The sequence below is a fragment of the Arvicanthis niloticus genome, chromosome 2, assembly GCF_011762505.2.
Source record: "Arvicanthis niloticus isolate mArvNil1 chromosome 2, mArvNil1.pat.X, whole genome shotgun sequence".
Lineage (NCBI taxonomy): Eukaryota > Metazoa > Chordata > Mammalia > Rodentia > Muridae > Arvicanthis > Arvicanthis niloticus.
The window spans coordinates 90,427,907-90,453,004 of NC_047659.1; the positions used below are offsets into that span (position 1 = coordinate 90,427,907).

Genomic DNA, 25,098 nt, shown 5'->3' on the forward strand with positions numbered 1-25,098 from the left:
TGCTGCCCTAGGCCATCATTCCCAGAAGGCAGTGGGGCACCTTGTATAAAGGTTTTATTCTGTGGGGAATTATTAGAATTTCTTGTCTCAAACCCAAATTTTATACAATTTGATAGGAAAAACTTACTCCTGAAGAGATAGCTTATCGGTTTAGAGCTCTTCCAGATAACTTGAGTCTGATCCCAATACCCAGAAGTGGCTCAGAATGCTTTAACTCTAGCTTCAGACCGACTCCCTCTTCTGGCCTCCTTCAGGCATACATGACATACATTTTACACATATGAGTATCTTAGAGAATTTGATGTGCTGTTTTTGTTATTGATTTCCTCTGGAAGGAACTCTGAAGCTGTCAAAAATAACAAAAACAGAACATATCCTTCTAATCAAATTTTGTTTATTTCAAATTTGTACCAAAAAATATTCCAGGCACCTCTTCAGATAGATCACTTTCAAAATATACTTATAGACCCTTTGCCAGTGCTGTCATCCCAAAAGCTGCCAGAACTCTGGAGGTCCCGTGGTCCAGCCCTCACCCTGGAATACGGTAGAGTATACATGATGGGTAGTAGGATGGCAGGAACTGGGCTGTGCTGGCTCCTTTTGTCCTTGTAGGTAGGGTGTGACATTAAAGGACAATAAATATGTGTTGAATATTAGCAAAAAAAGGTTACAAGTCCTATACTTTGTTGCTGTGGCTCATTGAAGTTCATCTGCCTTCACTGGCAGCTGGAAGACAGTTCCGCTACGTTCTCAGCTTTCTGGGCTGTGTCCACACTAAACCGTATGGCTATGCTGTCTTGATTTTTCAAGAATTCACTTAAGAGGAAGAAAGCAGAAATCTTAGCTGCAAGTACATCCCCAATTTAAATTAAGGTAGGAGATTAGGATAAATTAACTGATAACATAAAAAGCTGAGGGATGGTGGTGGTAGCAGTCAGCTCTCCAGGGGCCAGGACATCTTGTTTGGTTTCCTGAACTCAGTCACAGGGTCAAAAAGCAACTTGATTTTCTTTTCCACATTTAAGTAGTAGCCCCCAGGTAATTGAAATGTAAATATTATCCTAAAATTACTTCCAATTCTTCCAGGTCTTTTTGGAAAGATGAATCCTAGGATACAAAGAAAACAAATCTAGTACAGAATCAAAATTAAGCTTTTCCCAAATCACTAGAAGTTAACAAGGGACCCTCTTCTGCTTTACTGGGCTGCTATCTTGCCAGTCTTCCTAACTTTCCCCATGATAGCTTAGAGTCCATGCAATCTGTCTCCTCCCTTGGGAGAGGGGCGTGTCAGAGACTCCGCACAAAAAGGCATCTGGGAAGATATCAGTAAATAAAGCATTTGCCATTTTATTTCACACCTAAAGGTTGTCCTGACCATGAGTCATGATGTATGCCATGGCCTCCCCACACAAAGTATTAGCACCTAGGTTGTGTACTGATGTGATCCTAGTACTTGAGAGGCTGTGGTCAGACAGAAGCCAGGCTAAACTACATTTTGAAACTATATATGTATATATATATATATATATATATATTTTTTTTTTTTTTTTTTTTTTTTTTTTTTTTTTTTTTTACCTCATTAGTGATATCTGGCAGCTCCTGAGCCAACTTCATCCACTTTTTAGCTTCAGAGTTTTTTCCTAATTCTCTATAGCACTAAAAAAAAAAAAAAAAAAAAAAAAAAAAAAAAAAAAAGCAGTAAAAACTTAAAAACAAAGAGATCAGAAAGACCCACGTGTATGTATGTGCCCGGAAGCTGAAGATGATGGTGCACCTTTAATCCCAGCATTCAGGAAATATAAGCAGGTAGATCTCTTGCATTCTAAGCCAGCCTGGTCTACATATCAAGACCTTGTCTCAAGTGAGAGAGGAAAGAAAAAAAAGATATGGTGGCTTACCTATAACCTCAACATTTAGGAAGCAGGGAGCAAGGACTGCTGTGGTAACACCACTCAATATTAGTTCTCAAAAAACAGTTTAGTGGCATAGATGGCTCAGTGGCGGACCACAGACTGTATCCTCGGCATTAAAAAATCCCACAAATACAGCGTGTTTCCATCAGTGTTAAAGGGGAGTTTACCTTAGAAATATAGACCCGTCCGGCTTTTGAAAATCCTGGCTGTAGTTCCTCAGCCTGGAAAAAGAAAATCACATTATTAAGAGGTTCACAAATGGGCTGGAGAGATGGCTCAGTGGTTAAAAGCACTGACTGCTCTTCCAGAGGTCCTGAGTTCAATTCCCAGCAACCACATGGTGGCTCACAACCATCTGTAATGAGATCTGATGCCCTCTTCTGGTGTGTCTGAAGACAGCTACAGGGTACTCACATAAAATAAATAATTCTTTAAAAAAAAAAGAGAGAGAGAGAGAGATTCATAAATTCAATTCAAGCTGAAGTCTAGGTATTAGAAAGCTCTATCAGTAATCACAAGATTGATTTATTATGTCTGGGAATTAGTACTTTTTATAAACTCAAAGTAATTTTGATTTTCCTTCAAAATTAAGGTAAATACAGAATTATCCCCAACTAGGAAACACATCTTCCCCATCAAGGGTTGCAGGAATAAGCCATTGTAGCTTCCACCCACCCTCCCCTTAATACCTTAAGGAAACTCTGCAGGGCATCCTGAACAGTGGCACTGAGGGGGCTTTCAAACAAGGCTGTAGCCGTTTTTTTTTCCAACCAGCTCAAGTGAGAAACCTGCCGTCAAAAAAAAAAAAAAAAAAAAAAAAAGAAGGTGTGAGTTGTCATGCGCCTGTGATCCTAACACTCTAGATACAGAAGAAATCAGTTCACAGGTAGAATGAGACTCTGTGAAATCCCAGCTCCAAAAAGCCAGCTTCAGGCTACCAGGGTCACTCAGCAATGTAAGGCTGCCAACCCTAGACCTGAACAGTACTCAGAGGGGAAGGAGAGAACCACCTTCCTCGGTGTCCTCTGACATCCACATGCTCCCATGGTATGTGTGCACCCACACACACATAAGCACACACATACACACACAAGTGTATATAGTTTCTTGGGTTGGAACGTATAGCTTTAGTAGTGAGGGCCTAGCACATGTGACTTCTTAGATTTAGTCAACAGTACTATTACAAAGTTTGTTTGGGAATGGTAAATACAAAATGTTCTGCATTAAAGGCAATATTCAGACGTGGTTTCATTCACCTGTAATCACAGCCCTTAAGCTAAAGCAGAAAGATGATGAGTTCAAGGTGCAGGGTTACATACAACAGGGCCATCTACCAACAGCGTGGGCAGTTCAGAGGAAATAAAAGCCAGACCAGGAAGAACTTGAAAACCTTGCTGGAAACTGGTGTGACAGGAACATCTTGGGCCTTAGACTATAGCTCACCTGGTAGCACCACCTGCCAAGAAGAAAGTGACCCCTGGGGTCTTCTGGCTGAAGTTCAATGGCTTTGTCCACATGTTCCTGAGGAGAAAATACAAACTACCATCAAACCTAGAGTTGCTCAGCAAAGAGCAGCAAAGCACTGAGGCTGTGGGAAAGCTGGCCTAAGGGAGCGAGGAACCGGACTGGGCCAGCACAAGGGAAGAGAAGCCTGTCCTCACCTTGAAGCTAAAGCCACTCTGGATACGCTTCGAGATGCCCTCATGCTCAGCCAGCTGACCACAAAGCACTGCATACCTAAGGGGGAAGCAGCAAGCTCAGGACAAGGACTTAGACGGTCAGTGCAGAGAATGCGTACCACTCAGTGTAGTTAGACTTCCGCTCTACTCAAGCACAGTAACAATTTATTTTTCATCTATAAATAATTCTCTCTTCTTAGACTCATGGTCTCAGTTAATACATAGTGGCAGGCTTACAATTCTCCAAAGTAATTCAAGGGTGTTTTTAATGCCCTTTCCCTCCCAGCCTGGACACCACCCACCCTGAGTAAATCTCTCCTTCTATTAGAACATTCAGTTAGGTGAGATGGCACATTTCAGTAACCACCCACTCACAAAGGCTAAGGCAGAAAGAAGGCTTGTCTCAAGTTTGAAGCCAGCATGTGCTGTACAGCAAGGGCTACCATAGCAAAACCCGTGTAAAACAAAAACATAGACAAGGTCTTGACCTGGATCTTTAAATATCCCTATTTTCATAGAGCATAGTCACAAGCATTACAACTTGGAAACATAGTTAGATTACAGCTTAGTGATCTGCCATCATGTGAGGCTCTGAGTTAGACTTCAACACCACATTCTGAAAAGTTAGCATCAAACTACAAGAGGTCAAAGTGCGTTCTTGTTACTACCTTCTGGCTGCACATTAAATGGTCTCTAGTTAACTAAAGAAACATACAGGTAGTGTATCATTAGGCAGGAAAAATTATGTTCTCAGCATGGTCAAATGAGACGTTGAAGGATTTTTGTTAACTTGGGAGCCAGTGGAAAACAGAAATAAAGATCTATTTTAGCCTTTCCCCACATCCTCCCTGCCAGGGGAACAAATCAGTGTTTGTCTTACTGAGACTGGGAAATGTAGCTCAGGGATAAAGTACTTACTTGCCTAGCATATGTAAGGTCTTTGTTTAGTGACAAGTGCTATTTGAAAAGCCAGGAGTAGCCAACCTTTTTTTACAAGATTTTTTAATGTTTGTCAGTATATAGCTATGAGCACATGTGCACTCTGGTATCAGATTGCCTGAGCTGGAGTTACAGTCCGTCATGAGCCACGTGATTCCAGGGCCGGGAACTGAACTGGAATCTTCTGGAAGAGTACTATGTGCTTCTAACCACTAAATTGTATCTCTCTAGCCCTTAAAAATTTTTTTAAACTTAATGTGCATTTGTAGACACATTCCATGACACACAATGTGGAGGTCCATACAACTTTGTGGAGTACTTCTCTCCTTACACCATAACACGTATTCTGGGGATGAAACAGGTCTCCAGGCTTGCCCTGCAAGTGCCTTTATCTACTTGAGCCATCTCACTACCCTAACAAACCTTTAAGGACAAGTGGATTCAGTGGTAGAATGTGCTCTCACTGAACAAGACCCTGACTTCAGTCCCCAGCACCACATGAACAGACAGACACCAGAAGACCTCACTACCAGAGCTCTGCCCACAGTACTCGGTACTAGAAGCAGCCGAAATGGACATCTCCCCATGCCCAAGTTTCTTCTTCATATATTTGCTAACTATCTTGGGGGTGGGGCTGTACTGGACACTTCCAAAGTGCTGTTCCTTAGGACCAGGTTTTCATTCTTGAGAGCCCAGGGAAAGCAATGATACCTAGAAAGTTACCTGGCTTCTGAGCAGAACCTTTGCACGGAAAGTTTCAGCCATAGATGGAAAAACACAGCCTCTCAGCTTACATCTGAGGGTAGAGATTTGAAAAGCAGAGGACAGTGGAAGAAGAATGAACCTTTTTAAAAAACCTAAACAGATGCTGGAATCAGGGTCCAAGATATGAGGCCTTGGCACATGCCTGTTGGCAGAATGTGTCTCTAGAGACCAAAAAAGGACTCACTGTGAGATTCTTTTGGGTTTATTTTTGTGTAGTACTGAGTATGGAACCCAGGGCCTTATATGTGCTAAGCAAAGATTCTACCACTGCACTATACCCTCAGGCCAATAAGCTAATAAATCAATTGCTGAACTTCCTGGGTATAAGCTCACATCTTTTTCTCATGCAAACCAAGCAAAGAAGCCAATGTCTGCCACCAGCAGGGATCACAGCCGGGGAAGAGCTTTTGCAGGACAAGAAATGCAAGTTATCCCAGCTTCCCTGAAGAGGTGAGGACCAGGTCTGTGGCCAGGGTGACTCTTGGAAGATATTCAATCCTCTTAGCCCCAGTATTTTTTCCCTTGCCTTACCCTCCAAAGCTCACCCCCCTGATCCCTGCCTAGGATTTGGTGAGGCCTGCAGAAATTCAGAATAGTGCTCCCCTTCCTGGTTCTTGAAGCAACTGCCTCTGGCCAGGGTAAAGAAAAGGGTCTACTCTGGCTCTTCCTAAAACTGCAGAATATTATTACCACAGGTGGCTTGCAGCACTCTCATCTCCTTTCTTCAAAGCAGCCTCTGCTTCTTCTTTTCCTGGAAGACAGGTAGATCCAGAATAAATGCAGGCCCCAAGCACCACCACAAGTAACAGTCAGGAAAAATGAATAACCACTTTGGTTGCATACAACTTCTACTACAGTAAGCCTAAGCTATCTCTATGTTTTATCTTTGTTTTGAGATTTGGGATCCCCATGTAGCTCAGACTGGCCCTGAACCTGAGATTCTGCTTCCAAGTACTGAGATTACCACACGAGCTATGCCTGGCTCTAACCTACCATCTTTTTATACCTACTTGATGCTCTTGAAGTCAATTTTTGCATTTCAAATATGAAAAAGGAACCAACATAAACTGTCTCCAACAGACCTTATTCTGAAAAGACTGTAAAACAGCTTAAGGATGTTTATGTATCACTAAGATTGTATATATTGTTTATATTCATAAAAGTATTTGTGATTTGATAAAATTTTTTGTTTTGTTGTGTTAATCAAGACTGGGTTTCTCTGCATAGTCCTGGCTGTCCTGGAAATTACTCTGTAGACCAGGCTAGCCTTAAACTCAGATCTACTTGCCTCTGCCTCCCAAATGCAGAATAAAGGTGTGTGCTACCATCACCAGGCTAATAAAACTCTTTAAAAAGCCAGCTGAGGCAGCAAAAGCCTGTAGGCCAAGCATTCAGAGACTGAGGTAGGAAAGCCATAAACTTGGGGTTACCCTGGATTACATATTGAAACTGTCTTCTAAAAAAAGGTTGGGGGTGCTGGAGAGATGATGGCTCAGTGATTAAGGGCACTGGCTCTTCTTCCAAAGGATCCAAGTTCAATTTGTAGTACCCACATGGCAGCTCACAACAGTCTGTACTCTCCAGGGGATCCATCACTCACACACAGACACACATATAGGCAAAACACCAATCAGTGCACATAAAAATAAATAAGTCAGTTTTTTAAAAAGTCTGGAAGATCTGAAGGGACCAAGGCTGATGGCTAAGTGGATGACGTGCTTGCTGTGGAAGTGTGAGGATTATAGTTTGGGTCCCCAGCATCCATGTCCTAAACAGACACTGCAGCCTGCCTGTAATCCCAGCACCTGGGAGACAGAGATGGAATCCCTGGGGTATGGGTGCACCCACACTCTCGTGGAGAAAGAGAAAGAAAATTGGAAAGAAACATAAATATAAACTGGGTGTCAGTGCTGGTGCCCACCTTTAATCTCAGCACTTAGGAGAGAGAGACAGGTGGACCTCTGAGTTCAAGGCCAGCCTGACCTACACAATACATTCCAGGATAGCCAAGGCTACACAGAGAAACCCTGTCTTGAAAAATCAAAAAGAAAAATAACTATAATTGTATGTAAGCTGAAGAAATCAAAGTTACATCCAATGGTACCGACGGTCTTGTGTGAAAAGGGCACCTTACAGGACAACAGAGCTGAGTTAGTGAATTCATTCAGGGCAAAAACTATCCAACCTCCATAGCACGTTTTGGAACACATTTGTATATCCTATGAAAAAAAGTGTTCCATGGAGAAAGCCAGACCATGATTACACACCTTGATGTCACGACTCCCAAGGGAGGGACAAGATGTTCAGTGGATTAAGGCACTTGCTGTCAAGGTTGACAACCTGAGTTCTATTCCCTTAAATTGTCTTCTGATAACCACATGTCCACCATAGCACACATGCCCATGCCTACAAATAAATCTCCCAGTGGAGCAAATGCCTGTAATCGCAGATCTTAGAGGGTAAGGCAGGAGAAGCTCAAGTTCCCTAGGCCATACCATGAGACTGTCAAAAAAAAAAAAAATGTTTCATAGGAACGAGACTACCCATGATTATTTGGCTTGTTCTACCTTGGATTTATATTAACAACTCAACTCTATCTGGATACAGTAATGTGTGCCTGTAATCTGGGCATTGAGAGGTAGAGGAGAGTGGATCAGGAGCCCAAGCCCAGGGTAAGATGATGTCTCAAAAACAAACAAAAAACTTTCAGCTATTATAAGAGAGGTATCTTATATTGATGAGCCCAGCAGTTCTGCCAAATCCAGAAGATGATACATATTTATCAATAAACTTATTACAGGCATTAGAAAAGTCCAAAAAAAGGTGTGGGGTGGCTTGTTAATCCAACATCTTTATAAGCTCTTCATGGAAGACTGAAAGACTGAGGGTGGGGGCACTGTCTAAGTACCTAGCTGGCCTGGATCTCACTCTACACACAGCTGATCTTACACTTGCCATGGGCCTCCCCGGTGCTGAGATCACAGCCATGTGTTGCCATATCCAGCTCAGACTTTCAATAAGAATTAAAGTCCAATGGGGAGAGGGGAGAAGTGGTCAGAGGAAATCCTTTGCGTTGTTGGTACCAAGAGATCAAACTTAGCCCAAATGCTGATCAGAACCATCACCTAAAATCTAAGAAGTAAAACAATCATTAAAGTCTAGGCATGTTTTGCTGACAGATATGTCTGTGCACCACGTGTGTCTCATGCCCACAAAGGCCAGAAGAGGGCATCTGATCCCCCACAACTGGAGTTACAATCAGTGAGCCACCATGTGGGTGCTAGAAACTCATCCCAGGTCCACTGGAAGAGCAGCCAGTAGTCTTAACTTCTGAGTCATCTCTTCAACACCCATAAACTTTACCCTGAGTGTAGTGGTGCAGCCCTAGGGGACAGAGACAAAGGTTAAGGATTGCTGATAAAGTTGGAGGCCAGCCCAGTCTATATACGCAGTTCCAGAACAGCTAAACCTGTCTCCAAGAAAAGCAGACTGTGCAATCTCAAAACCTTATTTTCAGAGGAAGCAAAGGGCCTTGGAAGCAGTTTGCCCATTCTGAGTAACTATACTATTCTTGTCCTGACAGATCTTTGTGGTTCCCCTGGGCCTCAAGCAAATGGGCCAGTTGTATTTGCAGTCAGCTGGTTACATTCCCATGGGTACCTGCTGTCAGCATTTACCATTTAGGGCATATGATTTCTTCTCGCTCTCCTCCTCAGAAAGCTCAGACATGTCACTGTAGGCCCGGGCCAGGCGCCACAGAAAGTCTTGTCGGCTTCCATACTACAGACCAAAAGGAATAAATGAGTCTCCTTGGCCATAAAGAATGGGGCCCTGGGCTTCCCCCTACACTGTAGGTTGGTTTCCAAAACAGTGGTATAATCACTGACATCAGGCATGCCCTGTGCACAGCCTTCCCACCCCACACCCCACAGCTGGTGCAGTTAACTGAAGACATTATCTCTAGCTGATAGCTTGCACAATCACAGGGTAAGAACATACTGGTCTCCTAATCATGAAGGTCAGCTCCAAGAAGGTATAAGACACAGCAAAGGAAGTGTAGGCTGACATATGAGATTGATTAATACAAGGGAGAATTCTGCTAGGCACGGTGGCATGCACACTCAAGAGGAAGGTGGATCTGTAGGAGTTTGAGGCCAGCCAGGGCTACTTAGTTAAACATGCCTCGGGGGCGGAGGGTGGTGTCTAATTTAGGGGGGAATTTACATAATAAATTTGGCTTGTGAGCCAGAGGGAATTGTTGAATGACCTACACAATGTCACTTGTAATAGAAATTTCAAGTAGGGCATGCAGATTCAACTCTGTCTCAAGGAAAACTGAAGGAACAGGGTGTAATGCAGTTGGGGAGGCACAAGTATTCCAGTCCTTTGCACTTTTTCCCTGGTAGAGAGGCAGGGCTCCCTGGAATTGTATAGGAGGCAGAAAACCATGCAAGAAACTATGGGGTAGGCAGTACACTAGCTTCAGGGCCTCTCTGGGAAATGGTAAGCAACCTCATGGATGTGTGCAGAAGCAGCCCTTTCACCCCATCCCCTTCCCATTGCTTTGTTGGGTTGGAAGCCCCATGGGTCTGTTATCATTCCCTGGGAGCATCAGGTTCAAGGGAGGAGCAGGTCTTACCGCCAGCTTATTGTTGAGCAGGAGCTGGAAACCTTCCCGCTTGCTCTGCTCACTGCCCTGGTGCAGCTCATCTGCCTGCTGCAGGACCAGCTGCACATCCTCAAGGCCTGAGGAGTCATCATCCTCCAAGGTAGCAGACGCCGGACTGGAAGCTGCCTCCGTATCGAGGTCCAGAGAATCCTTCCTTCCCATCTTCACCGTCTCGCAGCTCACTTCATCTTCAGCATCCCCACTCTCCTTGTCAGAGTCCCGCTCATAGTCAGATTCCGCATTGGCTGTTGTATAACTGGCAGAGAATTAAAGGACAGGGTTAAAGAAGGGGATTATTCAGTTCAAAACTAGGGTTTGTTCTCCTGCCACAGAAGGATTATTCAACATTGTCCATTGAGCCAGATCATTTCTTATATAAGGGCAGAAACTAGTCTTCAAGTGAAAACTTGAACCACAGGCTAGGGAAATGACTGGAGAAGAAACAAGTTTCCAGCCAGGCAGGTGCTGTGTGCTGGTCAGGGTCAGATATAAAACCCCTCTGTTTAGCTGCTACTCCAACTGCAGAAAACAAGGGGAAGAAAATTTTTGAGAGCTAGGGATTGGATAATCATCCCTCATAGCCAAACACATCTTCCAGAAGCTACCCGCATGGGCGCCAGGCTCTGACGCATGACCACTGTAGTCTGAGGGTAGTAGTAACACATTTATAATCCCAGCACTTGGGAAGTATAGGCATGAGAATCAAGAATTCAAGGTAATCTTTGGCTACACAGAACGTTTGAAGCTAGCCTGGGCTATATCTCTTAAACAGGGCTAGTGAGATAGCTTGGTAGGTCAAAGTGCTTAATTTACAAGTCTGATGACCTAAGAGGACCAACTTATGCTGTTTGTCCTCTGACCTCCACACATGTGGCAAGTAAATGCCCATATTCATTATACAATGAAAATTTTAATATAACAAAAAAGAACTAGGGCTGGGCAGGGTGGTATTTGTAGATGCTAGATTACTTGCCTGTCATGCACAGAAGGCCCAGGGTTCAATACCAACAGAAAGCTTGGGGAGATGGGTTGGAAATGATCTTACAAATACAAGTAGAGCTGATCAGAACTATACTGATGAGCTAGGGAGGGACTGGAGAAACATCCTTATCAGCCAAACATGTCTGCCAGGAGCTCCCTGCATGGGTGCCAGCCTCTGAGGCTCAAGCAGCGCCCACCCATTTCTTCAGGTCTACAGTCAAACCTCAATGGCAGGAGAGGGAGCCTGGGGAGCGTGGAGAGGAGCAGAGGTCACTTCCAGATGCCAGCAGCAGAGGAGGAAAATGAACACCCCTCTAGGATAACGTCTGGGGGCTGCTAGGAGCCAACACAGAGGAAGCCAAGAGTCTTAGTTCTCTGTCCACCAGCCGCTAACAAACTGCTAGTTATATTATATAAGAAATGGGGCCCGGCAGTGGTGACGCCTTTAAGCCCAGCACTTGGGAGGCAGAGGCAGGTGGATTTCTGAGTTCGAGGTCAGCCTGGTCTACAGAGTGAGTTCCAGGACAGCCAGGGCTACACAGAGAAACCCTATCTTGAAAAACAAACAAAAAAAGAAAGAAAGGAAGGAAGGAAGAAAGGAAGGAAGGAAGGAAGGAAGGAAGGAAGGAAGGAAGGAAGGAAGGAGGGGAGCGAGGGAGGAAGGGAGGGAGGGAGGGGCCTGGGGCAGAGGAGGATTTCCAGGGGCCAGAAACAGTCAGCTGAGAGCCCTCCAGAAGCACAAGGAAGATTTTACATTTCATTTGGGAGCCAACAATCTTCCTTCCTGGAGTAAAGAATAAAGGCAGGTTCCCTGTGACCAACAGAAATCAACCAACCAAGAGTCTCTGCCCACCTGAGACAGCCTAACCGAACGCTGGCCGAACGCTGTAGGCAAAAACACTGTCATCTAGAAAGCCTCCTGGGGGCGCTCCAGAGAGCACCAGGGGGTAGACATTGTTGGAGCCCAGTCTAAGCATGTGGCTACTACTGTTTAGAGCAGCATCTTTCTATTTAAAAGGCATCCAAAGCTTCAATTACAAGAACCTGCATGAGCCAGGTAATGGTGGCTCATGCCTTTAATCACAATTCAAGGCCAGCCTGGTCTACAGAGCGAGTTGCAGGACAGCCAGAGCTATACAGAGAAACCCTGTGTTGAAAACAAACACAAAAAGGCATGCATGATATTTAAAGACCATCCTAGTATCTTTCCTCCTGGGAGTTTGCAGTAATAACTTGGAGATTAAAGGACCTAGGGAAAGTACCAAATGTCATAACCAGTCTGAGTTCTGAGGAAGGAGACTACACAAGGGCAAGTTAGAGAGACTCCAGTTGAGCTTGGACAATAACCTGACCACGTAAGAAAATTAAGCCAGGGTCTCCACTCTGCCTAGCAAAATAAAGCAGGTAAGTAATGCCACTGGTGTAGAGAGAGCTTGGAATCTCTGTGTTTTTCTTCACTACAAGAGGAAGAGAGCTAAGCTGAGGAAATTCAAATAGAAGATGGTGCCTCCAGCACTCCCAGGATGCACTGCTCTGCTCTGCTCTGCTCTGCTCTGTTGCCTTTTCCCTGAGGCTTGAAGGCCAGAACTCTGAATGAGCAAGCAGCTAAAGAAGTGAAAAGGGACCTTGCCACCACCTGGGTGAGAGTGAACAGAGCCCCACGAAGCAGGAAAGCTAACAGGGAGAGCTTTGCACCTCAGCCCTCCCTCAAATCCTGTCACACCAAGCGCAAGCCCCACATCATGGCAACAATCATGGCTTTTAAAGGTCTGAAGAGATTTGCTATGTTCCGGGTTACTCACACTACTTACAACATTCCCTTACCTTCTACCTCCAACCCTTGTGGAAATCTACCAGACAGGATTTCACTGGTTGCCATGCTCCAAGGCTTTTGACATAAGCACTCAAGAGAACAGTTTCCACAGTGGACATGAGGCTAAGCTACTTGTTTTTGTTCCTGACAGAGAGCTGATGAATTAGAAATTAAAGAGGGTTTCCCAAATGTCTGCCTGCTGCTGACTACTTCCTTTGACCTCCTAATGCTCATCAGAGAGCTGAGCCTGGGATACTGGGATAGGCTAAGGCCTATGTCCTAAGCCTGTGACTCAGCAGTAGAGATAAGCCACGTTAGGACCTGAAGGAAAGAAGACGAGACTCAAGGAGTAAAGACGAGAATTTGTGGCTGCAATGCTAGGGAAGCTGGGATTTAAAGGCATGTTGGGTTCTTCAGGAAGCATATCAAGCCACATATGGTACAGTGTGCAGAGAATAAGTTCATAAGCCTGGACGATGACTCCACTTTTGCCACTGACAGTCAACATCTGGAAGCACAAATCTTGTTACAGGAAGAAAGAACACAGGGTAAGAGACAGTTTGGCAGATGAAGGCGTAAGGTACTAAGCATGATGACTTGAGGTGGAGCCAGAAAGGAGAGTCCATTACTCAAAGGTTTCCTCCAACCTCTACTGTGCAACTGTGGCACACACTTGTGCATGTACAGGCTTGTGCATGTACACACAAAAGAAATTAAATAAATGTAAAAAGATTTGTGAATGAAAGTAAATTTTAAAAAGAGAGACTGCAGAATCCCAGTGCTCGGGAGGCAGAGGCAGACAGAACCCTGTGTTTGAGGGCTGCTAGGGCTACACAGAAGAAACCAGTCTCAGAAAAGAGAAAGAGAAATTATAGCTCTCAATAGAATAGCCTACCAAATCATCCCTCAGAGAAAATCCTACCTCCCTAAGGTACATGCTTAAAAGCCATTTCAGAGTTTGTGACCACCTCCAGAATTCCCCTTTGACCTACCACAATGAAGAAAGTATTCACTATAGCCACTGCCCCAGATGGCAGCCAGCTAAGTCACACAGTCTTGCACCACCAGTAGCTTTCATGTGCCACAGGATCAGTCATGGGGCTGAGCTCAGTGTAGCTATAACTAAGAAAACCATCCACCTGCCGGGCGGTGGTGGCACACGCCTTTAATCCCAGCACTTGGGAGGCAGAGGCAGGTGGATTTCTGAGTTCGAGGCCAACCTGGTCTACAGAGTGAGTTCTAGGACAGCCAGGGCTATACAGAGAAACCCTGTCTCAAAAAAAAAAAAAAGAAAAAAGAAAAGAAAACCATCCACCCCTTTGTTGCCCTACCTGCTCCTTGTGGCCAGGATGCTCCAGTGAGCACCGCATGCAGTATGGCACAACTCTGACCCACTGACTCCAGATGAACGAGTTTATGTCACTTCTTGAGACACAGGGTCTAAGTATTCTTTTTTTTTTTTTTCCTGGGGTTTTTTTGTTTGTTTGTTTATTTTTGGTTTTTTTTTGTTTGTTTGTTTGTTTTTTTGTTTTTTTTTTTGTTTTTCGAGACAGGGTTTCTCTGTGCAGCCCTGGCTGTCCTGGAACTCACTCTGTAGACCAGGCTGGCCTCGAACTCAGAAATCCGTCTGCCTCTGCCTGCCTCCCAAGTGCTGGGATTAAAGGCATACGCCACCACTGCCCGGCCTTACTAAGTATTATAAACTAGCCTCAAATATTGTAATCCTAGTCTGGCCTTGAACTTCTGATCCTTCTGCCTCAGACTCCTGAATGCTGAACTGCCAGCATGTCCCACCACACTTGGCTGACCCTCTAAGTTTGTATAATTTCTTTAAATCATCAGTTAAGAGGGCTGTTGGTGGTGTTCTTGTTGCTGCCCAGTCTTTCTTCTGTATTAAGCTTTTCTTTTTAAAAAACCAAAATAATAATAAAAGCAAACAAAAGATCATGAACAGTCTGAGTTTTATATTTTTTTTAATATTATTTATTTTTATCTTATGTGCATCGGTGTTTTGCCTGCATGTATGTCTGTGAAAGTGTCAGATCATGTAGTTATAGATGGTTATAAGTTGACATGTGGATGCTGGGAATTGAACCTGGGTCCTCTGGAAGAACAGTCAGTGCTCTTACCTGCTGAGCTATCTCTCCAGCACCCTGAGTTTTACATTTTAAGCTTGAGAAAAGCTCTCCTGTTCTTCCCTCTTAAAAAGGTCAATCAGGGGCTGGAGAGATGGCTCAGTGGTTAAACACACTTGTTGCTCTTGCAGAAAAACTAGGTTTGGTTCCCAGCACCCACAAGATGTCTCACAACCACCCATTAGCTCCAATTCTAGGAGCTATGATGCCCTCTTACCTCTGCAGGCACCAGGCACACAAATAGTGTACATAAACACATGCAAAGAAGACATTCATACACATGAAATAAATCTTAAAAACAATTATACTCAAACAGTTGGAGAAATGGCTCAGCAGTTAAAACCTCTTAACTGAGGGGCTGGAGAGACGACTCAGTGGTTAAGAGCACTGACTGCTCTTCCAGAGGTCCTGAGTTCAATTCCTAGCAACCACATGGTGGCTCACAACCATCTGTCATGGAATCTGATGCCTTCTTCTGGTGTGTCTGAAGACAGCTAAAATGTGTTCATATAAATAAAATAAAATCTTAAAAAAAAAAACAAAAAACTCTCAACTGTACTTGCAGAAGATCTTGGTTCAGTTCCCAGCGCTCACAACCTCCTGTAAGTCCAGTTCCGAGGGAGCCAATGCCGTCCTTCTAATCTACACAGGCTCCTGTGTGTGGTGCATAGAAAGTTACACAGCCACAAACACATACACATAAATACCAACCCTTCAAAAAGGTTCAGTGGGGCTGGAGGATGGTTCAACTGGTAAGAGTGCTGCTGTCCAATCATGAGGACCTCAGTTCAAGTCCTCCTCGGAAGCCAGGTGATCTGAGGACCTGTGACCCATGCTATGGGAGGTGAAGACAGGAAGCTGACTGGGACTTGCTAGACACCAACTTAGCCCCAGATCTGCTAGTAAACCAAGCAGTGTTGGCACATGACTTTAATCGGGAGGCAGAGACAGGTGGAACTCTGAGGCCATCCTGGTGTACAGTTCGAGTTTCAGGATAGCCAAGGCTACATAGAGAAACCATGTTTCAGGTGTTGGCTAAATAAATAAATAAATAAATAATCTTCCATTAAAGACCAGTGGCAGGGATATAAAAAGGGGCCGAAATTTATTCTATCTCAGCACTCAGGAGGCAGAGACAGGAGGATCTCTGTGAGTTTGAGGCCAGCCTGATCTATAGAGATCTATTTTTGTAGGAAAACCAAATGAGGGGCTGGGGATATAGCCCCATAGCAGAGCACTTGCTTAGCCTATGGGAGGTTCTGGGGTTGATCCAACATGAAGAGAAAAATCGGAAGCAGGAGAAAATAACAGCCCCTAAACAAGACCAAACTAGTACTGCATTCAGGCATTGCTGGGGTAGTGAGCTGGGGCATCTGAGTCAACAGCAAGAACTGCAAGGGCTACGTTTCACACATGTGCCTACAGAAGCCCTTTGTGCCCTGAAGACCATGCCACTCCTCAGATCACAGATAAGCCAGCTTGTTAGGACAAAGATTTATTGTCCTAACAATTGTATTTAGAGAAGATGGGCTAAGTCTGAGCTTGGATGTTATATAACACTGCTCTGCGTGTCAAAGCTCAAGTTTTCCATCTGAGAAACAGAAGAGCAGAACCTAGGTCACAGGATTATCATGAGGATGAAGTAAGAAAATACCACTAAGGTGCTTAACACACCATCTGAGGAAGTAAAAAATAAATAAATAAATAAATAAATAAATAAACGGTAGCTAGTGTTACAAGGTGTGCCCATAAAAGAGACGAATCTGCTTAAGAAGTTAACTTGTAGCTGCCATAGGCATGTTCTAGTTTCCTCAGCCACTCTGACCTATCAATTCCTTAAGGAGAAACAACGGTCAACAGAGGTCACCCAGTGGAAAGATCAGCCTCTAAGTCTTCCAGACCTGCTGGATGTCTGACACCAGCACCACATACATAGATGCTACCACCAATGACATCAGACCGTCCTTGAGACCAAAGTTTCAGAATGGCACTGTGGCTTAAAATTAAAAAACCCTGACCAAACTTGAAAGAAACTGTCCTGCTTGCTGCTGTCCTACTTCACGGTAAATCCTCTTAGCAGATCTGCTCAACACTTGAGAGTCAACTCCCCAGCATCCAGATGCAAGGGTGAGTGAGCCAGACACCAAGAGGAGAGCGCCGCCTTGGGAAAGGGAGCATAGGTCAGGCCTACAGATCAGGCACATCCTGCTCAGCCACTCAAGGAAAGAAATGAAGTTCTAAAACAACACTTGTGATGACACAGAAAAATGCCCTTAAAAATGGCGTGAAAAGAAGAGCCTCTAGGCTGAGGAGACGACTTAGCATGGAAGAGCACTTGCTGCTCCTGCAGAGGATCCAAGTTCAGTCCCCAGAACACACATGGCTGTTTACAACAATCCATAACCATGGTTCTCAGGGGATCTGGTGCCCTCTTCTGGGCTCTGCAGTCGCCAGGCATACAAGCAATGCACTTACAAACAGGTAAAATATATACATAAAATAAAATGTGTTTTTAAAAACAATATTTAAAAAGTCAACTCATAACAGATGCACAACACGACCCCTCTGACACTCCAGTGCTATGTCTGAATGACACTGACTGGGAAGCGGCTTCTATTCAGTTATAGGCCTACTTTTCTTCAAAAATCATTTACAGCACCTTGTTATGGGTTTTGATAAATAATGTTTTGCAAATACAATGTAGCTGCAAGCACAACTGCCTCCAGAAGAGACAACTCACCCTCCTTCACTCTCGGCATCTGTGAGTGTTGCCCCTGAGGAGGCGGTGAAGTAGACAGAGCTGGAACCAGTGGAGTCGCTCCTCTCCCTGGCAAAAGGGAACCTGCGCCTCCGAGCCACTCTCTGGTTCTCTTCTATATGAGATCTGGAAAACAGGCACCATCCCAGAGTGCACATTAGGTCTCACACAGCCTGTCTCTCCTCACTCCTCCCTCATTAAAGGATCAAGAAAGGAGAAACTTCTGAGTCTTTGCTCTCAGGAGAGTAAGGGCAGTGCTTCAGGCTACCTCCTGGCAGACTAAACTGGGAAGAAGAGAGGTTGCAGCTGCTTCAATAGGTCAAAAGGGCACAGGGGGAGCAACACAACCTGGAAAAGGAAGGAACCAGATGTGCAGCTATAGAATGGGCTTGTTGAGAACCACCAAGAGCAGAATACACTCCAGCTGAAAAGCCAGAAGAGCCAGGAAAAGTTGAGCAAGAGACCCAGTCACTCACCGGACCTCCGTGACAATCTCTACAGCTAGTCCTTGCAGGCTCCTCTGAAGCTCCTCCACCTCTCGCCGTAGTGCCATGAGACTGGTCAGCACAAAGTCCAGTCGGTCCAGCACCTTCTCCTGTCCTTCCTGTGGGAGGGTGGGCAGCACAGCAGCATCTCCTGCTTCACCTGGGATAGCCCGCAACTGTGTCACTGAAGCAAAGGGAACAGGACATTGAGATACCCATGAAATATAGCAAGAAAAAAACAAAACAGTTCAAACCTAGAATTCTAGAGTACTTGCTTCTCTTGTTCTGTTGTTTGTTTTATCTATATTGGTGTTTGGCCCACGTGTATGAGGGTGTGAGGGAGTCAGATCCCCTAGTTACAGGCAGTTGTGAGTTGCCATGTGAGTGCTGGGAATTGAATCCAGATCCTCTGGAAGACCATTTAATGCTCTTAACCACTGAGCCATCTGTCCAGCTCTCTTATTTTTTTTTTTTTTTTTTTTTTTTAGACAGGGTCTATGTAATTTCAGCTGTTAAAGGCATGAGACATTAGCCAGGCATTCAATTCTCCTGAAGTTCAATTCACAGAGAAGAATTTGAGCCTCTGGAAGCATATATTTCACAGCTAAGTCATAGTCAAGTTCCAAGTCACGATTCAGAAAAAAAAAAAAAAAAAAAAAAGCAAACATAAAAATCTGGACCAACGCCGGGCAGTGGTGGCGCACGCCTTTAATCCCAGCACTTGGGAGGCAGAGGCAGGCGGATTTCTGAGTTCGAGGCCAGCCTGGTCTACAGAGTGAGTTCCAGGACAGCCAGGACTACACAGAGAAACTCTGTCTCGAAAAAAACAAAAAAAAAAAATCTGGACCAACAAGATGATTCAGCAGGTAAAAGTACTTGCTGTTAAGGCTGACAACTTAAGTTCAATGCCCAAAACCTACTTGTTGGAGGGAGAGAACGAGCTCCTGCACATAGAAGTGCTATGGCATGTTTACACACTGGTGTGTCTACACATGTACACACACACACACACACACACAGACAACCTTTAAGGTCACAATCTCTAAAGAAACACTATCTGCTTGAACCTTTAAAACACAGCAGGCAGTGTAAAATGCCTGCAAGGGTATGGTTCTTAGAAGGCAGGGCAGCTGCTCTGCTAGAGTCAAAGAAAACCTTTGGCCAGGAGTGGTAGCCTCAGAGGTGGAGGCAGGAGGATGGGGAGTTCAAGACTACCTTCAGCTACACAGTGTTTGAGGCCAACCTAAGCTATGAGAAGCCCTATCTCAAAAACACAAAAAGGGAAAAAAAAAAGTCTCTAGCCTTATAGTGCCAAATACCAGGTAATCAATACCAACTACCCAGTAAAACAAAAACTGGGTTTGTTCAAATCCTCATCTCTCAACAAATAGTAACTGCCTCTCTTGAGGCCATAATTAATATCATCAGATTTGATTAATATCATCAAAAAGAAAATGAGCAGTCACCAAGAAAAGGTCCATGGGAAAAAACTGGCCAAACTCCATAAGAAAAACAGTTACCAAGATGAATCTGCTCACCCTGAACAGAGTGTGAATGAATTAGGAAATCAGTAGGCCTTTAAAGCAACTGGACAGGAATATGCAATATGGAAGAACTCAACAAGGAGAGCCCATGGAGGAGACACACATACATCCCTTGTTAGAGGAAATCTAGGCCAGCAGTGCTCATGGTACAGCAAGGGAGATACTTAGAATGTGTAGGCTTTCCCCCATCCTCAGGGGAGGCCAGACCACTACTAAGAAATTACAAAGTACAAGGACCAGAAGTGCCCTGTTACCATTGTGTTATCAGACGCTGACAGCTGCAATCTAGGGGGATAAGTGTGCACACATTCTTGCAGAACTAACGTTCCAGTTAGCACTGAATCAGAAGATATATGAGATCAGTGGTCAGAAAAAACACTTTCAATCAGTATGGAACGAGGGGAGCCACCCAAGCCTCTGTTATCCAAATAAGGGGAGGGACTTGAAACCCCAGATGCTCTACTTAAATGACTTAACCTGAAGATGTTTTACAAAACAGAAACCCATTTCATCTGTCACGGCTGACTTTCAACCATTTGGCTTCAGTTGCTTGAGTGTGCTCCCAGCCCGTGTTGTGGAAAGTACACTGGACCAGATGACCAGGTTCGGCTTTACCACTTACTCTGTAACAACCTTGCGAAAGTTACACAATCCCTGTGAGTTTTTCTTCATAAAAAGGGATTTTTAAATCCTTGGATTACTCGCCAAATACCCTTCACATCTGGATACAAATATTCACACCTCCAGAGCTTTTAATTCCTATGAGATTATTTCTTTCTACTTCTTTCAGACTCTTCCTCTGTCTAACACACCCAACACTTCTCAAATGCTCTTGGTACACATGTTCATGAACATGACCAGAACTAAAAGTGAAAGCTACAGTCATTTTGCATCAAGCTTTCCTCGAATCGGAGGAAAGGGCACAGCTTTCCTTTTCGATAAGTTTTCCTAAAAGAGTGAAACTCAGCCTTCCCACTACCCAGCCAACCTATCGAAAGACAGCCCGAGCCCCAGTGCCATCAGTAAGTAATGACCTGTGCTCTTCTTACCCTGGCGTCCACGCTCTGAAGCCTGCGCATAGTCCAGGGAGTTGGGCAGACTGTGGCTCCGGCCAGGGCGCTGGGTCCGTTTCCATCGCTGGCTGTAAAGGACGCACAGGAATCCAAGGCCGGCGGCAGTACCAAGTAACAGTCCCAACCCGGCGCGGGAGCCGCCCAGGGCCCCCAGTCTAGACATAGTGTACCTGCAGCCACCGTAAGAAAGAGGAGCGAACCGAAAGAAAGTCATGAGCCGGGTCCTCCACCCCCGAGGCAGAACCCGTTAGCCAAGACCTTACCCAGGTCAGGCCCTCAGGTGCCGCAGCCCCCGGCGCAGACGGACGCCCTGCCAAGGGACAGCAGCGCCTGTCCAACGCGCCCCTGCCCAGTGCAGTCCCGCTTCTACGCCCTTGGCCTCCCAGAACCCTGTACATGGCAGCCTCGCAGCCGGCTACACACTCTCGGCCTTCTGGAGTCCCCGAAGCCACGCCGGCCCGCCCGCAGGAGACCAACTCAGACCCTTACCCAGCCGCCAGCCACCATAGCAGCAGCAGTCACCACTGCTTCACCCTGTCAATGACTTGACGTCCTTAACCCGCGCCACCTTCTCCGCGCACGGTGAGACGCGCGTGGAGATGACGCACAAGGCTCCGCCTCCCAACCAGGTTCTGTGGGCGGGGCTACATCAGCGGGAGGACGCTATAAGGGAACCCGAGCTGGCGAAAGCGGATCTGGTTAGCTCGTGGCTGACCCTGCTGTATGGACTTTGCCCTGCCGTGGATCCCCAGGCGCTGCGCCCAGAATGTGCTCTGCAAATCTCACGCTGCCCATACCTGGAATATGCCACCCCCCACCTCTTCTTAACACTGTATTTCCGGCTGATTTAGGCATTTACGGATTTTCTAGTCAAACCATTTATCCTAAACAACAGCGCCACTGCCAGATGAAATTAGAGTAAGTTGTTGGTTGTCGACAAGACGTCCCTACATCGCTGGGACTCGACTTCTACCAGCTTTCAAAACTCCGCTTCAAGCCAGGACTGCTAGACCAGGAGGATCACTGCGAGTTCGAACCTATCCAAAACTATATAGTCTACAGAGCAAGCTCCAGGACAGCCAGGGTTACGCAGAGAAACTGGGTCTGATACATATCATTTCTGCTATCTTTGTTTTTTTGTTTTTTTGTTTGTTTGCTGCTTCACTATATAGTCCAGACTGGCCTCCAAAGTCACACAAATGTTATGCAGATGTTGTGGCATCTGAATCACATCACCAATCTTTTTCTTTCCTTTTTGGGGGTGGGGGGGTGGGGAGACTTTTAAATTTTGAGACCAGATCTATCTCTCTCTCTCTCTCTCTCTCTCTCTCTCTCTCTCTCTCTCTCTCTCTCTCTCTCTCTCTCTCTTTTGTTTGTTTGTTTTTTGAGACAGGGTTTCTCTGTGTAGCCCTGTCTGTCCTGGAACTCACTCTGTAGACCAGGCTGGCCTCAAACTCAGAAATCCACCTGCCTTTGCCTCCCAAGTGCTAGGATTAAAGGCCTGTGCCACCACTGCCTGGCTTTGAGACCAGATCTCAAATTGCCCAAGTTAGCTTTGAATTCACTCTGTAACACAGGCAGACCTTGCTCTTGTGATCCTTCTGAGTCACCACTCTAACAAAAGCTGTGATTATAGGTCTTTGCTATAAAGCCAAGCTTTGGCCTCTCTGGCCTTCTGCTTTGGCCTTCCAAATTCTGAAATTACAGATTTGTCTGGCTCCAAATGTATTCACATATATACATAAAGTATCTCACCATTTAAAGACAGATACAGGTTTTGGAGGACTGACCTAGATAGTTCCACGGTCTTTTTTGGTTTTGTTTTTTTTTTGTTGTTGTTGTTTTTTTGTTTTGTTTTGTTTTGTTTTGTTTGAGGGTTGTTTGAGGGTTGTTTTTTGCATTTTTGCTTTTGGGTTTGTTTATTTGTTTGTTTGTTTGTTGAGATGGGGTTTTCCTGTATGGCGCTGGCTGCCTTGGAACTCTCTTTGTAAACCAGGAGGCCTTGAACTCAGAGACCCACCTGCCTCTGTTTCTTACCTTTAAAATGTTATTAAACATTTTGGAGCCAAGTGATAGTGATGCCTGCCTTTAATCTCAGCACTTGGGAGGCAGAGGCAGGAGGATCTCTGAGTTTGAGGCCAGCCTGATTTATAAAGTGAGTTTCAACCCCTGCTCCCCACCCCCGAAATCACACTGCATCTGCATGGACAGTAGATATGGCAAAGTCGGCAAAGTGCTTGCTATACAAAGCGTAACAATGGATGTTAAATACCAGAACCCATGTAAAAGCTGGACATGGTAGCATGCGTCTGTAATCCCCGCTCTACTACCAGCAGAGGGGCTGTGGACACAGGAGACTCTCCAGAGAAGCAATAGAGATTCAGCCTCAAGCAAGATGGAAGGCAAGAACATAACACTAGGGGTTGTCCTCTGACCTCCATACTCACAGGTTTCAGATACACGAACTAAGTATTTTAGTTAGCATAGAAAATAATGGGTTTCATTATGACATTTTTGTATGTGTTTAAAGTCATATTTCATTCACATTTTACCTGCCATTGTCCTCTCCTTATTCTTAAAACTGAGACATTAATTTTATTCGGTAATATAGTCACTCAGGGCTGGAGTGAACCCGTCTGATCTCCAGGTCACTCCAAGAGCCACTTCCCTGAGCATCTCTGAGAAGTCCTGGGCTAACAGAACTGATCTGATGGGAGCCACCGGGAGCTCTGCTCTCCTTCCTGGTCTCCCAGGTTAGGACTGAGGAGGAGTTGGTGCTATAATCTGGCCCCAGTCTCCAGCCACAGACTTTGTTGCTGAAGAGTGGAGATGGGGGGGGGGGTCCAGAGCTGTAGTGCTGAACCCCATATTCTGTGGGTTACAGCTTCCCTCTTTATATGCTCTCTGCTGGATGAGGTATCTTCCACAAGATACTGAAATGGACCATGCAATAGCTGTCTTGTGTGGATTTTCCCCAGGAGGAATAGTGACTGTTGAACCCAGCACAGAATGTATGTATGGGGAGTGAAGGTGGAAAGGTCCAACCTTCCTACAACCCTCAGCTGTATCTCCGAGATAATCTGATAGCCTCTCCTGGCCAGAACAAGCAGAAGCATAGATGTTGCTGACTCTGTTGCTTCAGGACCTTTCAGATAAAGTTTGGGACTCTAATGATTTGGGGGGAATTGCATCAAGAAAGCAAAGAAAACTGAAGACAATAAAAATCTGTGAATGTGCAGTTTGGAAAACAGTGTCTCAGTACAAACTATGTGCTCAAAGCAAAATCCTCATGAATGTGATACACACGGGAGGGATTTGATGTATAAAACAGATTTCACAAGTAATTTTGAGGTTAAGAAATCCTAGTGGTTTTCATGTACATGGGCAATCATTCCTTCATTCTAAATGTGAGGAAACTCTAATTAGAATAAAATACAGAAAAAGAATGAATCTGGAAGAAAAATTGACATCTATAAAAATAAAATGAACAAAAAAACCATAGTAATTGTGCATATTTATGGGACACAAGGTAACACAAGAGTCTATTTCAAAAAGAAAAAGAAGGGCGGGTGAGACTGTTGAGTAGGTGAGGGTGCTGTCTGCTGAGGTGAACGCATCCGTTCACCCAAGTTTGATTCCTGGAAACTACACAGCAGAAAGAGAAAACTGATTCCTGAAGGTTGTCTCAAAACTTGTTCTCAGAGCTCTACTTGTGGGCCAGGATTGGGCATGGCGGCTCATACCTATCATCCCAGGCCAAAGGAGAATCAACCCAAGTTTGAGGCCAGCGTGGCCTACATAATAAAACCCTGTCTCAAAAAGACAAAGGAAGGGCAAGACAGAGAGAGGGGAGGGGAGAAGAGTGGTTCACATGCTAGATTCAGCTCCTGTGCTCCTGTGCCCCACTGCAGAAGCAATCCACAAATGCTGACAGGAAGAAGGAGACAGGAAGACCAGGCAGATAGCCCAGACAGGGAATTCATTTCCTCCTGGATATTAAAGATGTTATCTAGCAGGAGTAAGGCTGCCTGGGCGGCTGGCACTGTAGCGGGCTATTCAGACAGAGCTCTATGCTAAGGTGCATCAGCAGGCCAGTTTTGTAAATGCAATAAAGCAAGCCCCCCCCCCCCCCCATCCTAGGTCTCCTTCCCAGCCTACCACAGCCAACTGAGACAGGTAAACAGAACAGGCTCCAAACCCCCACCCAGTCCAGAATATCTGCCTCATCCAACTGCCTCTGCCCAAAGAGTTAACACCGTAGTGCCTTGCAATGGTAGCCTTACCTGGTATATAACTTTTAAGGTTTTTAGCACACACACGCACACGTGTGCACAAACACACACA

At 45.1% G+C, this 25,098-nt stretch overlaps 1 protein-coding gene across 1 annotated transcript; it reads right to left on the minus strand.

Annotated features, from left to right (window-relative positions):
- Positions 1-377: 377 nt before the first annotated feature.
- Rmdn3 (regulator of microtubule dynamics 3) lies at positions 378-21,381 on the minus strand. Its single transcript, XM_034494915.2, has 13 exons — positions 21,244-21,381; positions 20,731-20,924; positions 18,129-18,321; positions 17,635-17,778; positions 9,936-10,221; positions 8,974-9,076; positions 5,987-6,047; positions 3,575-3,650; positions 3,357-3,434; positions 2,603-2,701; positions 2,081-2,134; positions 1,576-1,656; positions 378-1,107 (listed from the first exon to the last, which is right to left on the minus strand). The coding sequence occupies exons 2-13, from the start codon at positions 20,915-20,917 to the stop codon at positions 1,057-1,059; spliced, it is 1,413 nt and encodes a 470-aa protein (XP_034350806.1). The 5' UTR covers positions 20,918-20,924; positions 21,244-21,381; the 3' UTR covers positions 378-1,056.
- Positions 21,382-25,098: the final 3,717 nt, after the last annotated feature.

Bases quoted from the DNA above. Each gene is read 5' to 3' on its own strand.
- Rmdn3 (XM_034494915.2), bottom strand. From the start codon at position 20,917: ATGTCTAGACTGGGGGCCCTGGGCGGCTCCCGCGCCGGGTTGGGACTG. The intron at 18,322-20,730 runs GTAAGAAGAGCA...CCTTTGCTTCAG, and splicing joins TTCAGAGCGTGGACGCCAGG to TGACACAGTTGCGGGCTATC. The intron at 10,222-17,634 runs GTGAGTTGTCTC...ATTCTCTGCCAG, and splicing joins GATGCCGAGAGTGAAGGAGG to TTATACAACAGCCAATGCGG.